At 60.2% G+C, this 16,317-nt stretch overlaps 3 protein-coding genes across 4 annotated transcripts in view; 2 read left to right on the top strand and 1 right to left on the bottom strand.

Annotated features, from left to right (window-relative positions):
* PEX16 (peroxisomal biogenesis factor 16) overlaps window positions 1-6,671 on the top strand; it is a 9,232-nt gene extending 2,561 nt beyond the window's left edge. Inside the window, exons 3-11 of one of the 2 annotated variants that reach the window (XM_012001370.1) lie at window positions 403-479; window positions 879-1,012; window positions 1,134-1,234; window positions 2,018-2,098; window positions 2,236-2,388; window positions 2,501-2,573; window positions 2,766-2,885; window positions 5,373-5,437; window positions 6,163-6,671. In XM_012001370.1, the coding sequence (XP_011856760.1) occupies window positions 403-479; window positions 879-1,012; window positions 1,134-1,234; window positions 2,018-2,098; window positions 2,236-2,388; window positions 2,501-2,573; window positions 2,766-2,885; window positions 5,373-5,437; window positions 6,163-6,251 (893 nt within the window). In that variant the 3' untranslated portion in view covers window positions 6,252-6,671. Of the gene's footprint in view, window positions 1-402; window positions 480-878; window positions 1,013-1,133; window positions 1,235-2,017; window positions 2,099-2,235; window positions 2,389-2,500; window positions 2,574-2,765; window positions 2,886-5,372; window positions 5,438-6,028 lie in introns of both variants that reach the window. The other variant, XM_012001371.1, reaches the window with a different exon arrangement.
* Window positions 6,672-9,034: 2,363 nt separating this feature from the next.
* Window positions 9,035-9,768, top strand: LOC105554793 (chromosome unknown open reading frame, human C11orf94). Its single transcript, XM_012001369.1, has 3 exons — window positions 9,035-9,172; window positions 9,379-9,452; window positions 9,612-9,768. The coding sequence occupies exons 1-3, from the start codon at window positions 9,072-9,074 to the stop codon at window positions 9,731-9,733; spliced, it is 297 nt and encodes a 98-aa protein (XP_011856759.1). The 5' UTR covers window positions 9,035-9,071; the 3' UTR covers window positions 9,734-9,768.
* Window positions 9,769-9,836: 68 nt separating this feature from the next.
* Window positions 9,837-14,267, bottom strand: MAPK8IP1 (mitogen-activated protein kinase 8 interacting protein 1). Its single transcript, XM_012001368.1, has 9 exons — window positions 14,213-14,267; window positions 13,115-13,919; window positions 12,858-12,933; window positions 12,139-12,311; window positions 11,737-11,846; window positions 11,461-11,577; window positions 11,254-11,324; window positions 11,048-11,146; window positions 9,837-10,649 (listed from the first exon to the last, which is right to left on the bottom strand). The coding sequence occupies exons 2-9, from the start codon at window positions 13,797-13,799 to the stop codon at window positions 10,577-10,579; spliced, it is 1,404 nt and encodes a 467-aa protein (XP_011856758.1). The 5' UTR covers window positions 13,800-13,919; window positions 14,213-14,267; the 3' UTR covers window positions 9,837-10,576.
* Window positions 14,268-16,317: the final 2,050 nt, after the last annotated feature.

The raw sequence follows: 16,317 nt of genomic DNA, 5'->3' as shown, positions 1-16,317 counted from the left end.
AAAAAAAAAAAAAAAAAAAAGAAAAAGGAAAAGTGGAGGTGGAATAGACCCTCAGGGACAGGCTGCCGAGAGAGAAAAGGCCAGGAGGAAGGACCGCATATCTGTGGCAGTTCAGAGAGCAATGGGCAGTTGTGGGCAGCTGGATGACCAGTGCCATCCGACAGGGCAGTAGCTGGCTTGTCACTGAGATTGACCCATCCTTTCTTGGTCCAACCACCCTTGTGAGATCATGTTGGGGAGAGGGGAGTGCTGAGGAAGTGAGTGGAGAGGCAGGCTGGTTTCCACATAGTCTGTGGGTGTCTGAGCAGAGCAGGTGACAGGTGATCCCTGCAGCTCTGGGCAGAAGGTGAGAGGGATGGAGGTTGCAGAGCCAGCTTCTCAAGGCCACACTCTACCCCTCAGTGTACTCCGCCTCTAACCTGCTTGTGCTGCTCAATGACGGGATCCTACGGAAGGAGCTTCGGAAAAAGTTGCCTGTGGTGAGAATTCTGCCAGGAACAGGGTGGGAAGCATGGGGACTCAGGAATGAAATAGTAGCAGCTAGCCCATGCATGCAGCACATGTCTCATGGAGTATGAGACAGGCCTATGTCCATCTGAGCCTCAACCATCTCATTAGGTGAGCTGTAAAGTGTGAGTATTCCATCTCAGATGAAGAGACTGTCTTAGATGAAGAGACTGTCTCAGATGAAGAGAGGTAGAGTCAGCTGTTTCAGGTCCCCCAGCCTGTTAGTGGTGGAGTTGGTGTTTGAACTCACACCTGCACAGTTCGTCTTGGAAAGGGGCAGGTCCACATCTCTTGTCAGAGAAGCTCCCTCCTAGGAGAAGGGCCTGGGACTACAGGCAGCCCCCTGACTTCTTGGCCTGGGGTTCTTGCAGTCGCTGTCCCAGCAGAAGCTGCTGACATGGCTGAGCGTGCTGGAGTGCGTGGAGGTGTTCATGGAGATGGGAGCTGCCAAGGTGTGGGGAGAAGTGGGCCGCTGGCTTGTCATCGCCCTCATCCAACTGGCCAAGTAGGTTGGGATTGTGGAGGGGGTCCTGGGTTGGGGTGACGCAGGCCAACTACCCAGATGGTGCTCTGACCCCGTGCCGGCTAGCCACCTCCCCACAGCCCTGACATACTCCCCGACCCAGGGCTGTACTGCGGATGCTCCTGCTGCTCTGGTTCAAGGCTGGCCTCCAGACCTCACCCCCCATCGTTCCACTGGACAGAGAGACCCAGGCACAGCCCCCGGGTGAGCTACTTCCCCAAGCCCTAGAGTGGAATGGGCTGTGGGACTAACTTGAGGATTTAGATCTAACCAGCATGAATACAGTAGTATCTGTTTTTGGAGCACACCTGACCCCACCACCTCTGTTCTCATTGCCCTGTATTCGATGAAGAAGACAGTGATGCAGCTAGGGACAAAATCAGAACACAAACCCAGTACTTGTCATGGCCAGAGTCATTCATTTTTGTGGCCTGCAGGAAGAGGGAATAGATGGGATGCTACCAACCTTGCCTCTGGGCCTGGTTCTGTGTCCAGAGTCACAGCCTGTAGAGGCAGAAGGCAGGGCACCCACCACATCTGTCCCTTCAGGGCTTTGAGCCCATCCTGTCAGCTTCTGGGCCTCACTCTCTGGACATTGAGTAGGGGCAGTTCATTGCCTCTCATCATGATTGTTTTGAAGGCAAAGGATTGAGAGGAGACAGCCCCTCTGGTGCTGTGGTCCCCATAGATATGGTCAGGCTGGGCCCTCCCTGCCTTGCTTGTCCATGGGTTCCAGGAGGCTGGTTCTGGCCACAGCTATGCTGAGCTTTCCCCAGGCCAGGGAGGGCTGCAGAGTGCTTTCCTCTGTGGACAGGTCTCGTGCTGAGCCACCACCCCAGTTGTAGTTCCCTTGACTCAGCTGTTGCCATAGTAGAAGCTCATCCGTTCTCCCCTTAGTCCCTGAGCATTCACTGCATGCATGTTCTTTGCAGGCTCCGCTGGAAGCATGTCCCTCTGACTGTATGGCCTTCTGTCTATCCCTGCTAGATGGTGACCACAGCCATGGCAGCCATGAGCAGTCCTACGTGGGGAAGCGGTCAAACCGGGTGGTGCGAACCCTCCAGAACAGTAAGTGGAGGATGTGGCTGGCCTGGGCACCGAGGTGCTGTGTCTGCCTGGGCCTGAGGGACTGGCTTTGGTCAGCAGCCACCTTCCCCTGCCCCAGCCTGGGCCTGGCTCGCTCATCTGCTGCCCTTGTGTTCTAGCGCCGTCCCTGCACTCCAGGCACTGGGGAGCTCCCCAGCAGCAGGAGGGATGGCAGCAGCAGCACCACGAGGAGCTGAGTGCGACCCCCACCCCCCTGGGGCTGCAGGAGACCATCGCAGAGTTTTTGTACATTGCCCGGCCACTGCTGCACTGTATCCTTAGCGCGGGGCAGGATAGGGCTGGCACTGTGGGCTGGGGATTGAGTGGGGGGTGTGCCGAGCAAGGTCCCTGTGCTGGAGACATCCTTGACGCCTTGGCCGTCAGTGCTCAGCCTGGGGCTGTGGGGTCAGAGGTCGTGGAAACCCTGGCTCTTGGCTGGTGTTGTGGATGTGACCAGGTGAGCCTGGGCCCTCCCGGGGCTCCACTCTCCTCTGGGCTTTCTGCTACAATCCTGGCCTCACGTAGGCAGGGCAGTAGCAGCCCCTGCTCCTCCTGTTGCTGCCCCTCTGGACACCCAGCCCATGGCTCCTCCCCTTCCGTGGGCCTAGATCATGCCCCTGGCCCTGACCATGTCCTACCTGCCTCCCAGCCTGAGCCTCCTGAGTGACAGAAGGGGCCTGACCCGGAGAGAACGGCGGGAGCTGCGGCGCCGGACCATCCTGCTGCTGTACTACCTGCTCCGCTCTCCGTTCTACGACCGCTTCTCTGAGTGAGCACCCAGGCCACCCTCAGCCAGGGAGAGGGCTGGCAGGCGGGCACTGGTGCTCCGGTCCCTGCTGGTGCCTTCCCTCCCCTACGCCTCATCCCGGCTTCACCGAGCACCCACTGTGTGTTGTCTGGGTGGCAGTCAACTGATGCCAGCCATTCCGCCCGCAGAGCTCTCCGGGCCATCAGGCCACTTGAATAGGAACTTAAACATTGGTTGGCAGGAGAGGCACTGAGGGCAGGGCTGAGGGCATTGCCAGGTGGCCCACAGGGATGGCAACAGGGTGAGCGCCCATGGCCTCTAGCTCATTTCCACTTCTTCCTGCCAAATAGTTTGGCTTATCCTCACTTCTCAGAGGAGGACCTGGAGGTTCAAGGAGGTTGGGCAACTTAAAGACACTCAGCTGGCCAGTGGTAGAGCTAGATCCCAAACCCATGGTCTCCCCTGGCCTTCCCTGCCTGGCCCGGCCCCCACTCAGTCACCTGTGAGGTTCCAGAGCTCCCAGCCTCAGAGAGGCCTGCTGGGTAGAGCAGGGGGCAGCTTGGGACCAGTGCCACTGTGACTGCATGAGGTTAGGCCACAGTCTGATGGGGGAACCCTGTGCAGTGGCTGGGACTGTGAGACAGACAAGGCTCCCGGGACCCCCTTTGTCTAGGACCTAATAACTGCATAAAAACTGGCATAGGCTGGGCAGCAGTGGCTCACACCTCTAATCCTAGCACTTTGGGAGGCCAAGGCAGGAGGTTTGCTTGAGGCCAGGAGTTTGAGACTAGCCTGGACAACCCATCTCTACAAAAAAAAAAAAGAAATTAAATTAGCCAGACATGGTGGTGTGTGCCTGTAAGTCCCAGCTATTCAGGAAGCTGAGGCATGAGGATCAGGCCAGGAGGTTGAGGCTGCAGTGAGTTATGATCACTCCATCGCACTCTAGCCTGGGTGACAGAGTAAGTCCCTGTCTCAAAAAAAACAGAAAACAACAACAACAAAACTGGCATAGTTTAGCCAGGCATGATGCCTCACGCCTGTAATCCCAACACTTTGGGAGGCCGAGGCAGGCGGATCATGAGGTCGGGAGATAGAGACCATCCTGGCTAATATGGTGAAACCCCATCTTTACTAAAAATACAAAAATTAGCCAGGCGTGGTGGCAGGTGCCTGTAGTCCCAGTTACTCAGGAGGCTGAGGCAGGAGAATCGCTCGAACCCAGGAGGCGGAGGTTGCAGTGAGCCGAGATCGTGTGAGTGCACTCCAGTCTGGGTGACAGAGCAAGACACTGTCTCTTTTTTTAAAACAAAAAAAAACCTTAAGGCTGCTCCTTCTGGACTGCACCCTGGCATCTCTCTGGACCCTGCTCCCTGTCCTTTGGGGAAACAAAGGCCCGCCTTGGCCTCCTAAAGTGCTGGGATTATAGCCACTGCGCCCAGCCGGCCTTCCTCTTTTCTTTTGTTTTTTGGGATGGAGTTTCACTCTTGTTGCCCAGGCTGGCAGCGTGATCTCGGCTCACTGCAACCTCCGCCTCCCGGGTTCAAGCAATTCTCCTGCCTCAGCTTCCTGAGTAGCTGGGATTACAGGCACGTGCCACCATGCCTGGCTAATTTTGTATTTTTTAGTAGAGATGGGGTTTCTCCATGTTGGTCAGGCTGATCTCAAACTCCCGACCACAGGTGGTCCGCCCGCCTCGGCCTCCCAAAGTGCTGGGATTACAGGCGTGAGCCACTGCACCCGGCCAGCCTTCCTCTTTTCTTGCTGCTCAGACAGACACATAAGGAGCCAGGCTGCCTTCCAGATGTGTGGCCTTGGGCAAGTTATTTGATGCCCTGTGCCGCATTTCCTCACCTGTAAGGTGGGCATGATGACAGCACCCACTTTCGGGGGTTCAGTGACTAACGCATACGGCAGTGCATGGGGCATAGTAAGCACCTAGCACTATGTATTGTCATCAGCATCCTCATCTCACCCGAGTTCCCCTGTGGAAAACCCTCATCTCTTAAAAATCAGGGCCTTGGCCCTTGCCCTTCCCCTGAACCAAAATGTGCCCTCCTCAGTACTGTGTCCCCTCCCGGGGTCCTGACTGCTCTTGTTGGTGGCTTATGAGGTTTCCATGCAGGCCAGCGCTTCTGCCAGATTGGGGGCTTCCCGAGGGCAGGGTGGGGTTGTCTTCCCTGAACCCGCCTCCATACTGCCCGGGCGCTGCTCCACACATGACCCTCCAGAGGCCTTTGGTGTTGGATGTCGGTGGAAGTTGAAGGAGGAATGGGAGGAGGTGTTGTGGGCCAGCGGCCACCCCGAAGCTGAGCTGGTGGAGGGCGCGGAGGCCAAAGCCAACCCCAGAGGTCTCGCCCGTGTGTACCGGGCTCTGTCCTAGCTCCCAAAAAAGTCACCTTTGTTTTTGGGAGTGCGCTGCATTCAAAAGCGAAGGCCTCTGGGCCTCCTGGTTTGCAGGGCTCCCCCCTCCAACTCAACTTGCTCCCCATTTATTGCTTCCGCCAGGGCCAGGATCCTCTTCCTGCTCCAGTTGCTGGCCGACCACATCCCTGGCATTGGCCTGGTCACAAGTAAGCTGGGGCGGGGACTTGATGACTGTAGTGCTGGGAGGCGCATGCGTGCCCCATCCTCCTGACTCGTGTGTCTCCTTGTAATTCGATTCTTGGCACAGTCAGGAGAGGAAGTCGGGAAGTCAGGATTGGGTGGGACTACCCTGGCCAAAGCCAGGGTGGCCTGAGGAGCCAGGGGTGGCTGGAAGGAGGGTGTCCAGTGGTGGGGCGACTGTTAGACCACATCAGCTGCCAGCCTTTTTCTGGTCACAGTATCCTGGAGCAATACGGGACCATCTCATTGTGGGGGGATTCAGTGGTGGAGAAGCAGTCCACCGGGCTGCTGAGATCCTCCCTCAGCAGAGGCCCACTGGGCTTGCACTGGGTGACTGGACCTGACTCAGGCCCCTCAGTGCCTACCCTGGCTGAGCTTCCCTGGGCCTGAGGGTCCTCGTCTGTAAATGGTGCCAGAGTCCCCTGCAATGCCGCCTCCCTAGGGGCAGGGCAAGAGAGCCAGCCGGGCTCCTGGGCCGCAGGGGTGAGGTGCTGTATGTGGCGCCACAGCGCAGATTGGGGTCTGGCCCGCCCTGACGTGTCCCTCTCCCACTGCAGGGCCGCTCATGGATTACTTGCCCACCTGGCAGAAAATCTACTTCTACAGTTGGGGCTGACAGACCTCCCGAAAGGAGGGTGTGGGGAGGGGAGGGGCAGGGGGCCCCCTTCCCTAATAAAACTGACTCCAGCAGCGTCCCAGCGTGCGGCCTTTCCGTGCCTGCCGGCCAGGCCCTGCACACAGCCCTGGTCACCACCAGCGTTCTTCCCGGGACCCCCTTGACTGCGCCCTCCTGTGACGATGCCACTGCAACCCGCACCTTTTCACTGCTGGGCCAAGAAGCCTTCACTAGGAGTGGAATCCAGCCTCCTCTCCCACCGAAAGCGGTAACTTCACCTCATGGAGCCCGGGAAGCCGCTTGCCTCGGCAGCCACAGGAGCGAACACTGCTGCTCTCTCGCTGGCCCCTGGTGAGGGCAGGAAGGCTGAACCTGGGTGATGACCGAACGCTGCCCGGCGTGTCTTGTGGCCGGGGCCCTCTGCCTGCCCCTGCTCTGCAGGGCCGTGTGGCTCTGGCAGCCCAAGGCCATGGTGTTGTCAGCCTCCCTATGACAGAGCCTGGTGAACAGTGAGCCTGGCTCCCATGCAAGTGGCACTTCAAGCCCTGCCTCCTTGGTTGAGAGTAAAAGGCTTTTCTTCCTTAGAAAAAGGGCATCCGGCACCGGCCAGCACTGGGGAGGGAGTGGGAGCTGGACGGGCTTGGGGAGGAAGCCAGGGCCAGTTCAGGGGGTATGAGCGGGGGTTCCCCACACTCGCCCTACAGGCTCCAGAGGTCGGGTCCACTTGGAGCCATGTAAGTTGCTATGGGGGGAGGGCCTGGACAGGGTGGGCTGCAGGCTGCTCTTCTCCCTGACCTTAGCTTGTCCTCAGCCACTGGCCCTGTGAAGAGCCAGCCTCTCCTGCTAGAGTTTCAAACCCACAGAGAGGGCTCCATCTGCACCTGGGTCCTCCATGCCTCAGCTCCTCCCAGACACGCTGCTTTCCTCAGGGCCCTCTGAGGAGCGCCCGCCAGGCCCTCACCCACAGGCAGGAGAAGGGGCTGCCTGGGCTCCCATGGTCTCCAGCTTAGCGGAACAGGCGTTTCTGGGCACATGCCCAGCCATCAGAAACCAGCAGTGAAGCACGGACCCCTGTCCTCCGCCTCTCACCAACAGAGGAGACAGGCACGTGGATGCAGGTGCCACACTGGGGGTTTGGGAGGAGGTGGCATGTCCAGAGTGGGGTCTAGCTTGGGGGTGGCCCGGTAGTGGTGACTGCCTGCCTGCAGTGGTGACAGAGGTGAAGGGTTTCATCAGGCTTCATCGGCGAAGCCTTGACTCAGGCAGGCTTGAAGCCGGTAGAACTGTCCAGTTTTTTGATAGGCAGCCTGCAAGGGGCGGCTGTGTGCCCGGGGTCACCGCTGTGTGTAGCCTTGGGAGGTGGGAGCTGAAGGCTGGAGGGGAAGGTCAGGGCCAAACTGAACACAGCATCACATACCCAGGGAAGAAACTTGGACCTGGTCTGTGGTAGGCAGGGAGGGGCCTGTGTTGTAAAAATTCCAGCAGCCTGGTGGAGGATGCTTTGGCGGGCAAGGTGGAAGAATGGGGGCCGTGACATTGGAGGCAGTGGTCTGTAGCAGTGGGAGGGGCAATGGCAGTGGCAGCAGAGAGAGGGAGATTAGGGTAACCCCAGCTAGTGTTGGGGACTGGCATGGAGGAGGAAGATGGTGTCTAGGAGACGAGGAGCAGAAAGGACGAGGGACTTTGGGGTTAGGCAGAGTGGACAGAATTCCAGGTTCCTGGCAGAGCGAGCCTTGGTGTGCACAGGATGCTGAGGCAGGCTCGTGGAGACGTGTTGTCTCCAGGACTTACAAAGGGAGGTGGCCACTGGGAACTGAGTGCAGGGACAACATGCAGGGGGTGACTGGGCTGAAGGAACCCCAAGAACTTGTCAGCCTTGGGTTCTCAGGACCAGGAGCATGAATGAGGCCACTGGAGGAGCCAGGGTTGGAAGCAAGGGACTTCTCTCCCTGGGGCCCTCGGCCGTCAGAGGAGAGCGGCTAGGCCAGCCAGCAGGTTGGCCGTCTCAAGCAACTGGATTACCAAAGCTCCAGAGCCCTGGGCTCACCCCTCAGGTTCTGATACTACAGATCTGGGTGGGGCCAGGAACTTTGTTTTGAAGGCTTGCTGTGGTTCTGGTGAGCCAGGTTCGCACTGCAGGTATAAGTGGACTGAGCCTGGCTGCTGAGTGGAGAACCAGGAGCCAGCCAGAGGCCTTCTGGTGGCACCTGCAGCTGAGCCCAGGCCTGCGAGGGGAGGATGTCCAGTGCAGGGCCGAGCTGTATGTGCTCACTGGGCGCCTACCAGGGGTCCAGGGCTGCAGATTCCAGTGAACAAAGCTCTCCCTGCCCTCCTGAAGCCTGCATTTGAGGGGCAGGTCCAGAGCTCTGCCACCACGTCTGGAAACCATCCATCTAGCCTCAGGCCACTCTAAGCTGCAGGCAGCCGAGAGAGAGAGGTCCTGAGCCGGGGACATGGGGAGCCTGGACACTCCCTCTCACGTAGACCCTGAGACGGGCAGAACTGAAAGACCCACTCTGGGCTCCTCAGCTGGCAGGACCTGCCCGTACCTCCTGCTATGCTAGCGGGAGTTGGGGAGGCTGTTTGAATGGCTGGGGCTCTGGGTGGTGAGGAGCCCCTGCCCTCTTCGGAGGGCCTGTGTCTGTAGGGTGTGTTATGGACTCCATCACAGATGACGAAACTCCGGCACACAGAGATGAAGTGACTTGTCCGGCTACCAAGAGGCAAGGTCAGGACCTCAGCTGAGATCTGACTGTACAGTGTGTGCCCTGATTCCCTGGGCAGCGACACTAGAACAAGATCAGGTTTGGCACCTATTAGCCAACAGCATAAATAAGAACAAAAGCCTCAGGGTGGAGGTTGCTGGCCCTGCAGGTGCTGACGCAGGCCTGGAATGAAGGCCCTTTGTGAGGTGGCCCTGGGAACTGGCAACAGGTTCCGTCCTGCCAGGAGAGGGACGACAGGAGCTGGGACCTGTGTAGGAGATGGTTCTCGCCATGCTGGGGGCTCTGCACCCCCGGGCTGGGCTCAGCCTCTTCCTCCACCTCATCCTGGCAGTGGCACTGCTTCACTCCCAGCCTCTGAGGTGACTCCTGGGGCACGGAGGGGCAGGGCACTCGGGCTGGACGGCAGAGGTGCTGCCCCTCCCCTCTCTGGAGTGGGGCTGGCTGGCCCTGGTACCCTGGGTGTTGGAGGGCTTGCCAAGTGCCCCCACACTGGGCCATCCCCTGTTCACAAGGAGGTGGCGGTGGCTTTCTGGGCCAGGGCCGAGCACCCCAACCTCTCCCACAGGTCTCAGCAGTCTGTTCCTGAGGCATTTTCCGCACCCCTGGAACTCTCGCAGCCACTCTCCGGCCTGGTGGATGGTAGTATCTCTCTCGTCCCCTTCCCCTGCCCCTCCCTGACAGTGGAGACTCCCCTAAGGGGTGCCCCAAGTCCAGCCTTCAGGGGCTTGTCATCCCAAACCACATCTGTTCAAGGGTGCCAGCTGCCCCTCCCACCCATGCCCTCCTTTCTCTCTCTAGACTATGGCATCCTCCCCAAGCACCCGTGGCCGCGAGGGCCTCGACCCCTCCTGTCCCGGGCCCAGCAGCGCAAGCGGGATGGGCCCGACCTTGCTGAGTATTACTACGACGCACACCTATGACCCAAGGCCCCCATAAAGATACTACGCGTGACAAAGGCTTGGCTTTCCTGGGCTGGGAGTGAGATGGGGACAGGAGGGGTCCATACAAATACATCCACTGCAGTCCAGACAGGAAATGGCACTTTAATAGTTGGGGCCAGGGTGACAGGACCAAGATGGGGCTGGCCTGTGTCAGTCAGGAAGCCTCCCTCCTGCTGGGACAGGGCCTTGCGGCAGCTCCTCCTCCCCACTGAGGTCCTAGGCCTGCCACAGGCCAGCATGCCGGTGAGGTCAGTGGCAGGAGCCACCCAAAGTCCCGCAAATGACGGAGCTGAGAACGGGGTCTTCACCTCCACGTGTTGCCATTTCCTCACTGGAAAGTCCTTGGGAGGTGGCTGGGCTCAGCCTGAGCTCACGGCTCTTCGGTGGGGGTTGGGGCAGGGGCAGGGTGGGCACTTGCAGGTGGCACAGGCTTCATCAAGGCAGGACACGGGCTTCATCAAGGCAGGAGCCAGAGCGCCCGAGCCCTGGCAGGGGAGGTAAGGCCCAGGATGGGGCAGGGCCGTGTGCTCCTGAAACGGACATCCCTCTCTGCCAGAGGCCTGCCCCCCAAGCCCTGCCCCTCCCAATCCCCAGGCAGCCCACTCTGCCCTCCATAGATGAATCTAATCCCATATATTACAATAAACCGCATTTGCCTCTCCCCATTGCCCCACCCTCCCCTACCCTGGGCCAGCAGCCCCCACTTCCTCATCCCCTGGTGGTAGCAGGTGCCCCTCCTCAAGCAGTGCCACATCCTGTCAGCAGCCAGCTGTCCTGGCACTGGCCTGAGGGCCGGGGGACGCAGAGGGCGGGGCCGCACGGCTACTCCAGGTAGATATCTTCTGTGGGGCAGGTGTACTCCACAAACTGCTTGTAGAACTGCTGGAATGCTCTCCTAGAAGCCAGGGGACACACAGATGGCTCAGACCGCCACTGGCAAGGGAGGAATGGGATCCCGACCCAGGGTTTTCCCACCGGAGCCTTGGGGCCTGAATGCGGCTCTGGTTCCTCTGGCCGGGGCCACTTGGCTCTGTTCTCTACAGAATTGCCATTGCATTTCCCAGTAAGATGTCAGCTGAAGACGTGGCTCAGCAGCTACCAAGCCTGGAAGCCACTCCTCAGGCTCGCCCTGCCCTGCCACCCTCCCTCCAGGCCACTGCACTGGGGTCTGGAGATGGTTCTCCAGAGCTGCGGGGGAAACCAAGGGGCAAAGCTGAGCGCCAGGAAGCAGCCCTAGGGCCTGGGGTGAGCTGTGCTCCCTCGGGCTGGGTGCTCAGCAGGATGCACACGTACCCCACGGACTCTGCCAGGGCTTTGGTGGAGTCTTCAGACACAAAGACATGGCAGGCAAACCGGTGGTCGGCGGGGTGCTTGGTGATGAACCCAAAGTACCTGCAGGGACAGGTCTGTCTGTGCTGGGACGGGCTCGGCCCACACCCAACCACCTGAAGGCTGCAGACCACCCGTGCCTCCTCCACTGCCATCCCACCCCCACTTACTTGTTGTTCTTTGGATGATATCCACAGAAAGAGATGTTTTTTAACTGGAAAAAGTGGCTACATTTATTCCCCTACAGGAGGGAGAAAAGAAGCAAGAGGGCGGTCACCTGGCCTGCAATGAGGGTGAGAGGAGACGGCCTCTTCACTCCAAGTCTTGGGGGAAAGCTGGGGGCCATGGAAGGAAGGGACTGGGTTGGGAGAAGTCACCTTGGCCTCCTGGGAGTCATCGGCCTTGACGCCTATCTTCACGCCCCGCACGCTGATCTCCAGGACGCAGCTGGAGGGTGGGTTAAAGTGCACGGTGAGCCGGCGGGTGGTGGCAATCTATAGGTGACACACGGAGCCACGTCAGCTGCTGTCTGTTCCTCTGCTGATCCCTCCTGTCCCAGGGCCTGAGCCCTGAGGCCTTTACTGCCTCTAGACACCTGTGTTCCTCTGCCCCAGGGAGCATCCAAGGGAGGAGAAGGGAGAGGGCTCAGGTACCTTTTGCATAGCGGCACAGAGGACGTCATTGCCCTTGTGATAGGGAACCTGGACTGAGCCCAGGAACTTCACCCGGAACTGGTCCACCCAGTCACTGTTTTTGGCCAGGGCTGGAAAGCAAGTGTGAATTGAGGAGGGGCAGAAACAGCAGGAGGGAGCTGAGCAGCCAAGCGAAGGAGGGCGGGTGAGGCACAGGGAATGGCAGAGCCCACACAGGCTGCACAATCCCTGGCTGCCCAGCTTGGCCGGGCCTCACTTTGCTCGATCGTGAAAAGGACCTAAAATCACCTCCACTCAGCCCCCCACCTGTCTGGCTAAGATCTGGAGTACACGTTCACCCAGCAGCAAGTCGGGGCCGACAGATGTGGTGGCTGGGGTCACAGGCCAGGCAGGGAACGCTACCTGCCATGTGCTCGGGCTCCTTGGTGACCTCGATGGCGTAATAGGCAGGAAAGACGCCCCGGGCACCGGTGCGCATGTTGTAGGCCTCGTACCAGTAGTCTTCAGCCTGGAGCTCCACTAGCAGAGGGTCATCCACTTCCAGCTCAAGTTCATCTTCGTGTCGAGGCACAAACCTGTCCCCAGCAAGGACAGGTGAGAAATTCGGCACCAGGGCCTGTCCGGCCAGGCCTCCTCTGGGGTCTGGGAGCCACAGCAGCATCGTCATTTCAGTAAACATTTGCAAAAGCATCCTGTGTGCCTGTGGCAGTGCTAACCCCAGGGGAGAGCAAGGTCAAGCAAACATGCGTCTGCCATTAAGAAACACAGGCCAAGGGAGGGTGCGGGCAGGGACCCTCTAAAATGGAGAGGCTGTGGGAAGCGCAGGCTTTTGTCTAGAGAAGGGTCAGGTGGGGTGTGGGCAGGCGTCCTCTTGGTCACCCTCCGGGGTGCCCTGCCCCCGACCAGACTAGGTGCGCAGTCCTGGGATCCCTCACCGTAGCCATCCTCTTTGTCACCGTACTCTGAGTCCCTAGAGAGTGGACACTGTCCTCCCAGGGCTGAGTGGATCAACGAATGCTGATGGCAGGGGTTAGGCTGAGGCCATGTAGGGGTGACAAATGGAGGGTGGTGTGTGGCCCAAACTGCTGCGTGGCCAGGCCCAGCCAGCCCATGGCTCTCACCTGAATATGGCCCGGTGGGTCTGCTCCTGCTCCTCCCCATTGATGATGCAGGAGAACAGCCCGAAGGACTCGGCACCTGCAGGTGAGGGGGTGTGGCTGGATGGGAGGTCGCAGCTCTGATCCAGGTTTAGCGGGGCAGGCAGAAGCCTCAGTCCTAACCAGATGGGGCCTGGGGTCGCCTCCCAGAACACTTCGCATTTTGGCTCTGTCCCACTAGGGAACCCTCACCCCCCAACTGCTTCCCCTTGCTGACTCACTGGAGGAGCGGGAGCGGCCACTCATGAAGACGTTCAGGAACTTCTTGGAGAAATGGACGTCGGGTTCGTCAGGCGTGGAATCCTCGGAGAGGCAGGCAGGGGGCTGGGGCCGGGGGGCCTCCTCATATTCCTCTCCGATGGCCGACTCATAGGGCGAGGAGACAGAGGCACAGTTGTCATAGACGGTGGCCGAGTCACTCTCATCACTGTAGTCTCCGAAGCACGGCCGCAGGCTCACCAGCTCCAGCTGTGCGTGCTCATCCACCACCAGCGTGTACTTGACCGAGTCGTAGGACAGGGCGCTGGTGTCCGAGCTCAGAGAGGCCCGTGGAGGTGGCGGCGGCTCCCCCAGGCTCCCCCGCCACCCTCCGCCTGGGGGCTCAGCCCGCTCTGGGGACGACAGGCAGTCGAAGCCCTCCTCCTCTTCACTGATGGAGGGGTGTGGCCGCCCTGCCGTGGAGGGGTAGGCAGCAGGGTCTGGATCGGAGCTGACTGACATCCGGCTCTCAGTGGGCGGCAGGAAGGCGGAGGTGGGCTCTGCAGGGTCTGGGGGCCTCTGCACTGGGGTCAGGTAGATCTCCTCAGTGGCCTCTAGTCGCACATCGGCCTGGTAGTGGATTCGGTCTCGATGCGAGTGGCCCCGACCCCCAGGCGGGGCAGCAGGGGGACCCCCCGGAGGTGCCATCTGGGTGGCTGTGCTGCGGCGGCAAGGGCTGTCGGTGGAGGTGCCCCGGTCTGTGGTGGGGGCGGGGCTGCTCTGGGGGGGCAGCTCATCGCTCAGGCAGATGTGTTCATGTGGCGGCGTCTGCTCCCCTGGAGAGCAGGCAGGTCATGAAGGCAGGGGCTCTCTCCCAACTCCCAGCTGCCTGCACCCGCCACGCTCAGCTTGGTGACACAGAAACCAAGACAAAGCCTCTCTGGGGCCAGTCAACTCACTCACGCTACCACTGATCTCAGCCCCCGGACGGGCTTGTGCAGGGATGTGGATGGACAGTTTACCTCTACTCAGCCCTTTGGAGACTGCAGGGTTTGCTCTCTGCAGTGGGGACTGAGTCAGGGCAGGCAGAGGTCCAGGTAAGGAAAAGGGCCCTGACTTACCTGTCTTCAGGGGTGAGGATGATCGAGACACCCGATCCTGCCAACTGTGCTTTTTGCCCAGAGAATTATTATTCAGTGTGTCCTGTGCGGGGAACAAAAGGCTCTTGTGATGGAAGTGGTCAACAGTGCCCGGCACAGGGAGGCCCCGGCCCTGCCCCCTCAGGCCATCCCTAGGGCCGTTTGCTGTGTTCACCCCGCCTCCACTGTCAAAGGCCTCACTCCCAACTCTCCTCTGGAGCAGGCAGGAAGGGTGGCAAGTCACAGCCAGGCTTGCTGGCTCCGGATGGCCCTCCGCCTTGCTCAGGGAAGCTGGTCAACCCTCAGGGAGATGCTCTTATCACCCTTAACAAAGGTGGTGATGGTCAATGTGTGTGGTGGCAAGAGGGGTAGGAGGTGGGGGAGAAGAGAAGCAGGAGCTCTCTGGAGACACAGTCAGATACCCAGTCCCAGACACTGAGGGTTACTTGGAAAATGCTCAAATCCAGCCCAAGTCAGAGACAGGTGTTCTCTGCTCTGGAGCTTGGGAAGTTATGGCCTAGAAGGGGTGGGAACCTTCTGGTAGAGCCTGGAAAAAGCACAAGGAAGGGTCTCCCCAGCAGCTGGCCTGGGGGACAGGGATGAATCATCCCAGTGACAAATCCATAACAGAGTTTTCCTGCACCCCGCACCACAGTGGCACGTGACTGAGGACTGACAGATGCAGTTGTCAGCAGCCCTCCTTCCTGGGTATCCCGGGCTGCCCATTCTACATTCTCAGCCCCGGGACCCCTCCCCACAATGCCCACACAGGGCTCCCTCCACTCCACGGAGGCTCCCTCCCCTGGGAGCTCTCTCCCAAGCCCTCACGTTCCTGAGCCAGGCTGCCAAAAGCCATTCACAGGATCCTGGGAAAGGGACCAAGCCTTTCCCTGCAGCCCCAGCAGCCCCACCTCCCAGGAGCTCCTTCCCTGCACTGCTCCTGATGAGCCTGGAAGACAAAGGGCCACAGCCGGCTCCCCCAACCCTATTCAACTCTCCTTGGCATCCAGCCACCCTCCCAGGGGCCCTGGGCCCCCAACTTAGCCAAGCAGCTCCATCCCCCATTCCTCTCCCCTGCCTTCTGGGAATCCCCAGCTGCCCAGATCTCAAACGGCCTGTGGCCCCTGAGCTCCCCATCCCCACCTCGCCACAATCTCCCATGGCCTCCCCGACGATGACCACTTCGGATGCCCTTTTCTCCAGGCTCTGCTCCTACCCCGCTTTCATCAGGAACCCCATACCCTAAAGGAGAAACCCTGCCACAGCCTGCGGTCCCACGCTCCAAACCCTTCGAACCCCTCAGAGCCTCATTCTCTTAATTCCCTACTCCTCTACAAACCCCAGTCCTTTCCTCCTTCAATCCCGCCTCAAGGCTCCAAGCCCGGCCAGCTGGACTTAGCCCTCTTCCTAAGGATGGTTCTGCCCGCTGCTCGGATCCCACCCCCGGGAGCAAGCCACTGCGGCCTCTATGCAGGCGCTGTCCCCAGACACTAGACCCGTGGGTGTCCCCTTCCGCTGCAGCCCCTCTGCGCTCCCCCTCACATCTCCGCGGCGGCCCAGGGCGCCGCCCCCCGCGTTGGCACCTCACCTGAGACCGCGGCACCTGCGGGAAGAGGTTGAGCGTGGTGGGCCGCTTGGGCCGGTACCTGTCTCTTATACACATCTGGGTCAGGTAGATCTCCTCAGTGGCCTCTAGTCGCACATCGGCCTGGTAGTGGATTCGGTCTCGATGCGAGTGGCCCCGACCCCCAGGCGGGGCAGCAGGGGGACCCCCCGGAGGTGCCATCTGGGTGGCTGTGCTGCGGCGGCAAGGGCTGTCGGTGGAGGTGCCCCGGTCTGTGGTGGGGGCGGGGCTGCTCTGGGGGGGCAGCTCATCGCTCAGGCAGATGTGTTCATGTGGCGGCGTCTGCTCCCCTGGAGAGCAGGCAGGTCATGAAGGCAGGGGCTCTCTCCCAACTCCCAGCTGCCTGCACCCGCCACGCTCAGCTTGGTGACACAGAAACCAAGACAAAGCCTCTCTGGGGCCAGTCAACTCACTCACGCTACCACTGATCTCAGCCCCCGGACGGGCTTGTGCAGGGATGTGG

This window comes from Mandrillus leucophaeus, unplaced genomic scaffold, assembly GCF_000951045.1.
Source record: "Mandrillus leucophaeus isolate KB7577 unplaced genomic scaffold, Mleu.le_1.0 Scaffold66, whole genome shotgun sequence".
NCBI lineage: Eukaryota > Metazoa > Chordata > Mammalia > Primates > Cercopithecidae > Mandrillus > Mandrillus leucophaeus.
This window is presented reverse-complemented; position numbering and strand designations above follow the sequence as displayed.

Bases quoted from the DNA above. Each gene is read 5' to 3' on its own strand.
- LOC105554793 (XM_012001369.1), top strand. From the start codon at position 9,072: ATGGTTCTCGCCATGCTGGGGGCTCTGCACCCCCGGGCTGGGCTCAGC. The intron at 9,173-9,378 runs GTGACTCCTGGG...CCTCTCCCACAG, and splicing joins CTTCACTCCCAGCCTCTGAG to GTCTCAGCAGTCTGTTCCTG. The intron at 9,453-9,611 runs GTAGTATCTCTC...TTCTCTCTCTAG, and splicing joins ACTCTCCGGCCTGGTGGATG to ACTATGGCATCCTCCCCAAG.
- MAPK8IP1 (XM_012001368.1), bottom strand. From the start codon at position 13,799: ATGGCACCTCCGGGGGGTCCCCCTGCTGCCCCGCCTGGGGGTCGGGGC. The intron at 12,312-12,857 runs GTGAGAGCCATG...TGCTGGGGACAG, and splicing joins ACCCACCGGGCCATATTCAG to GTTTGTGCCTCGACACGAAG. The intron at 11,578-11,736 runs GTACCTGAGCCC...TGTCACCTATAG, and splicing joins TCTGTGCCGCTATGCAAAAG to ATTGCCACCACCCGCCGGCT.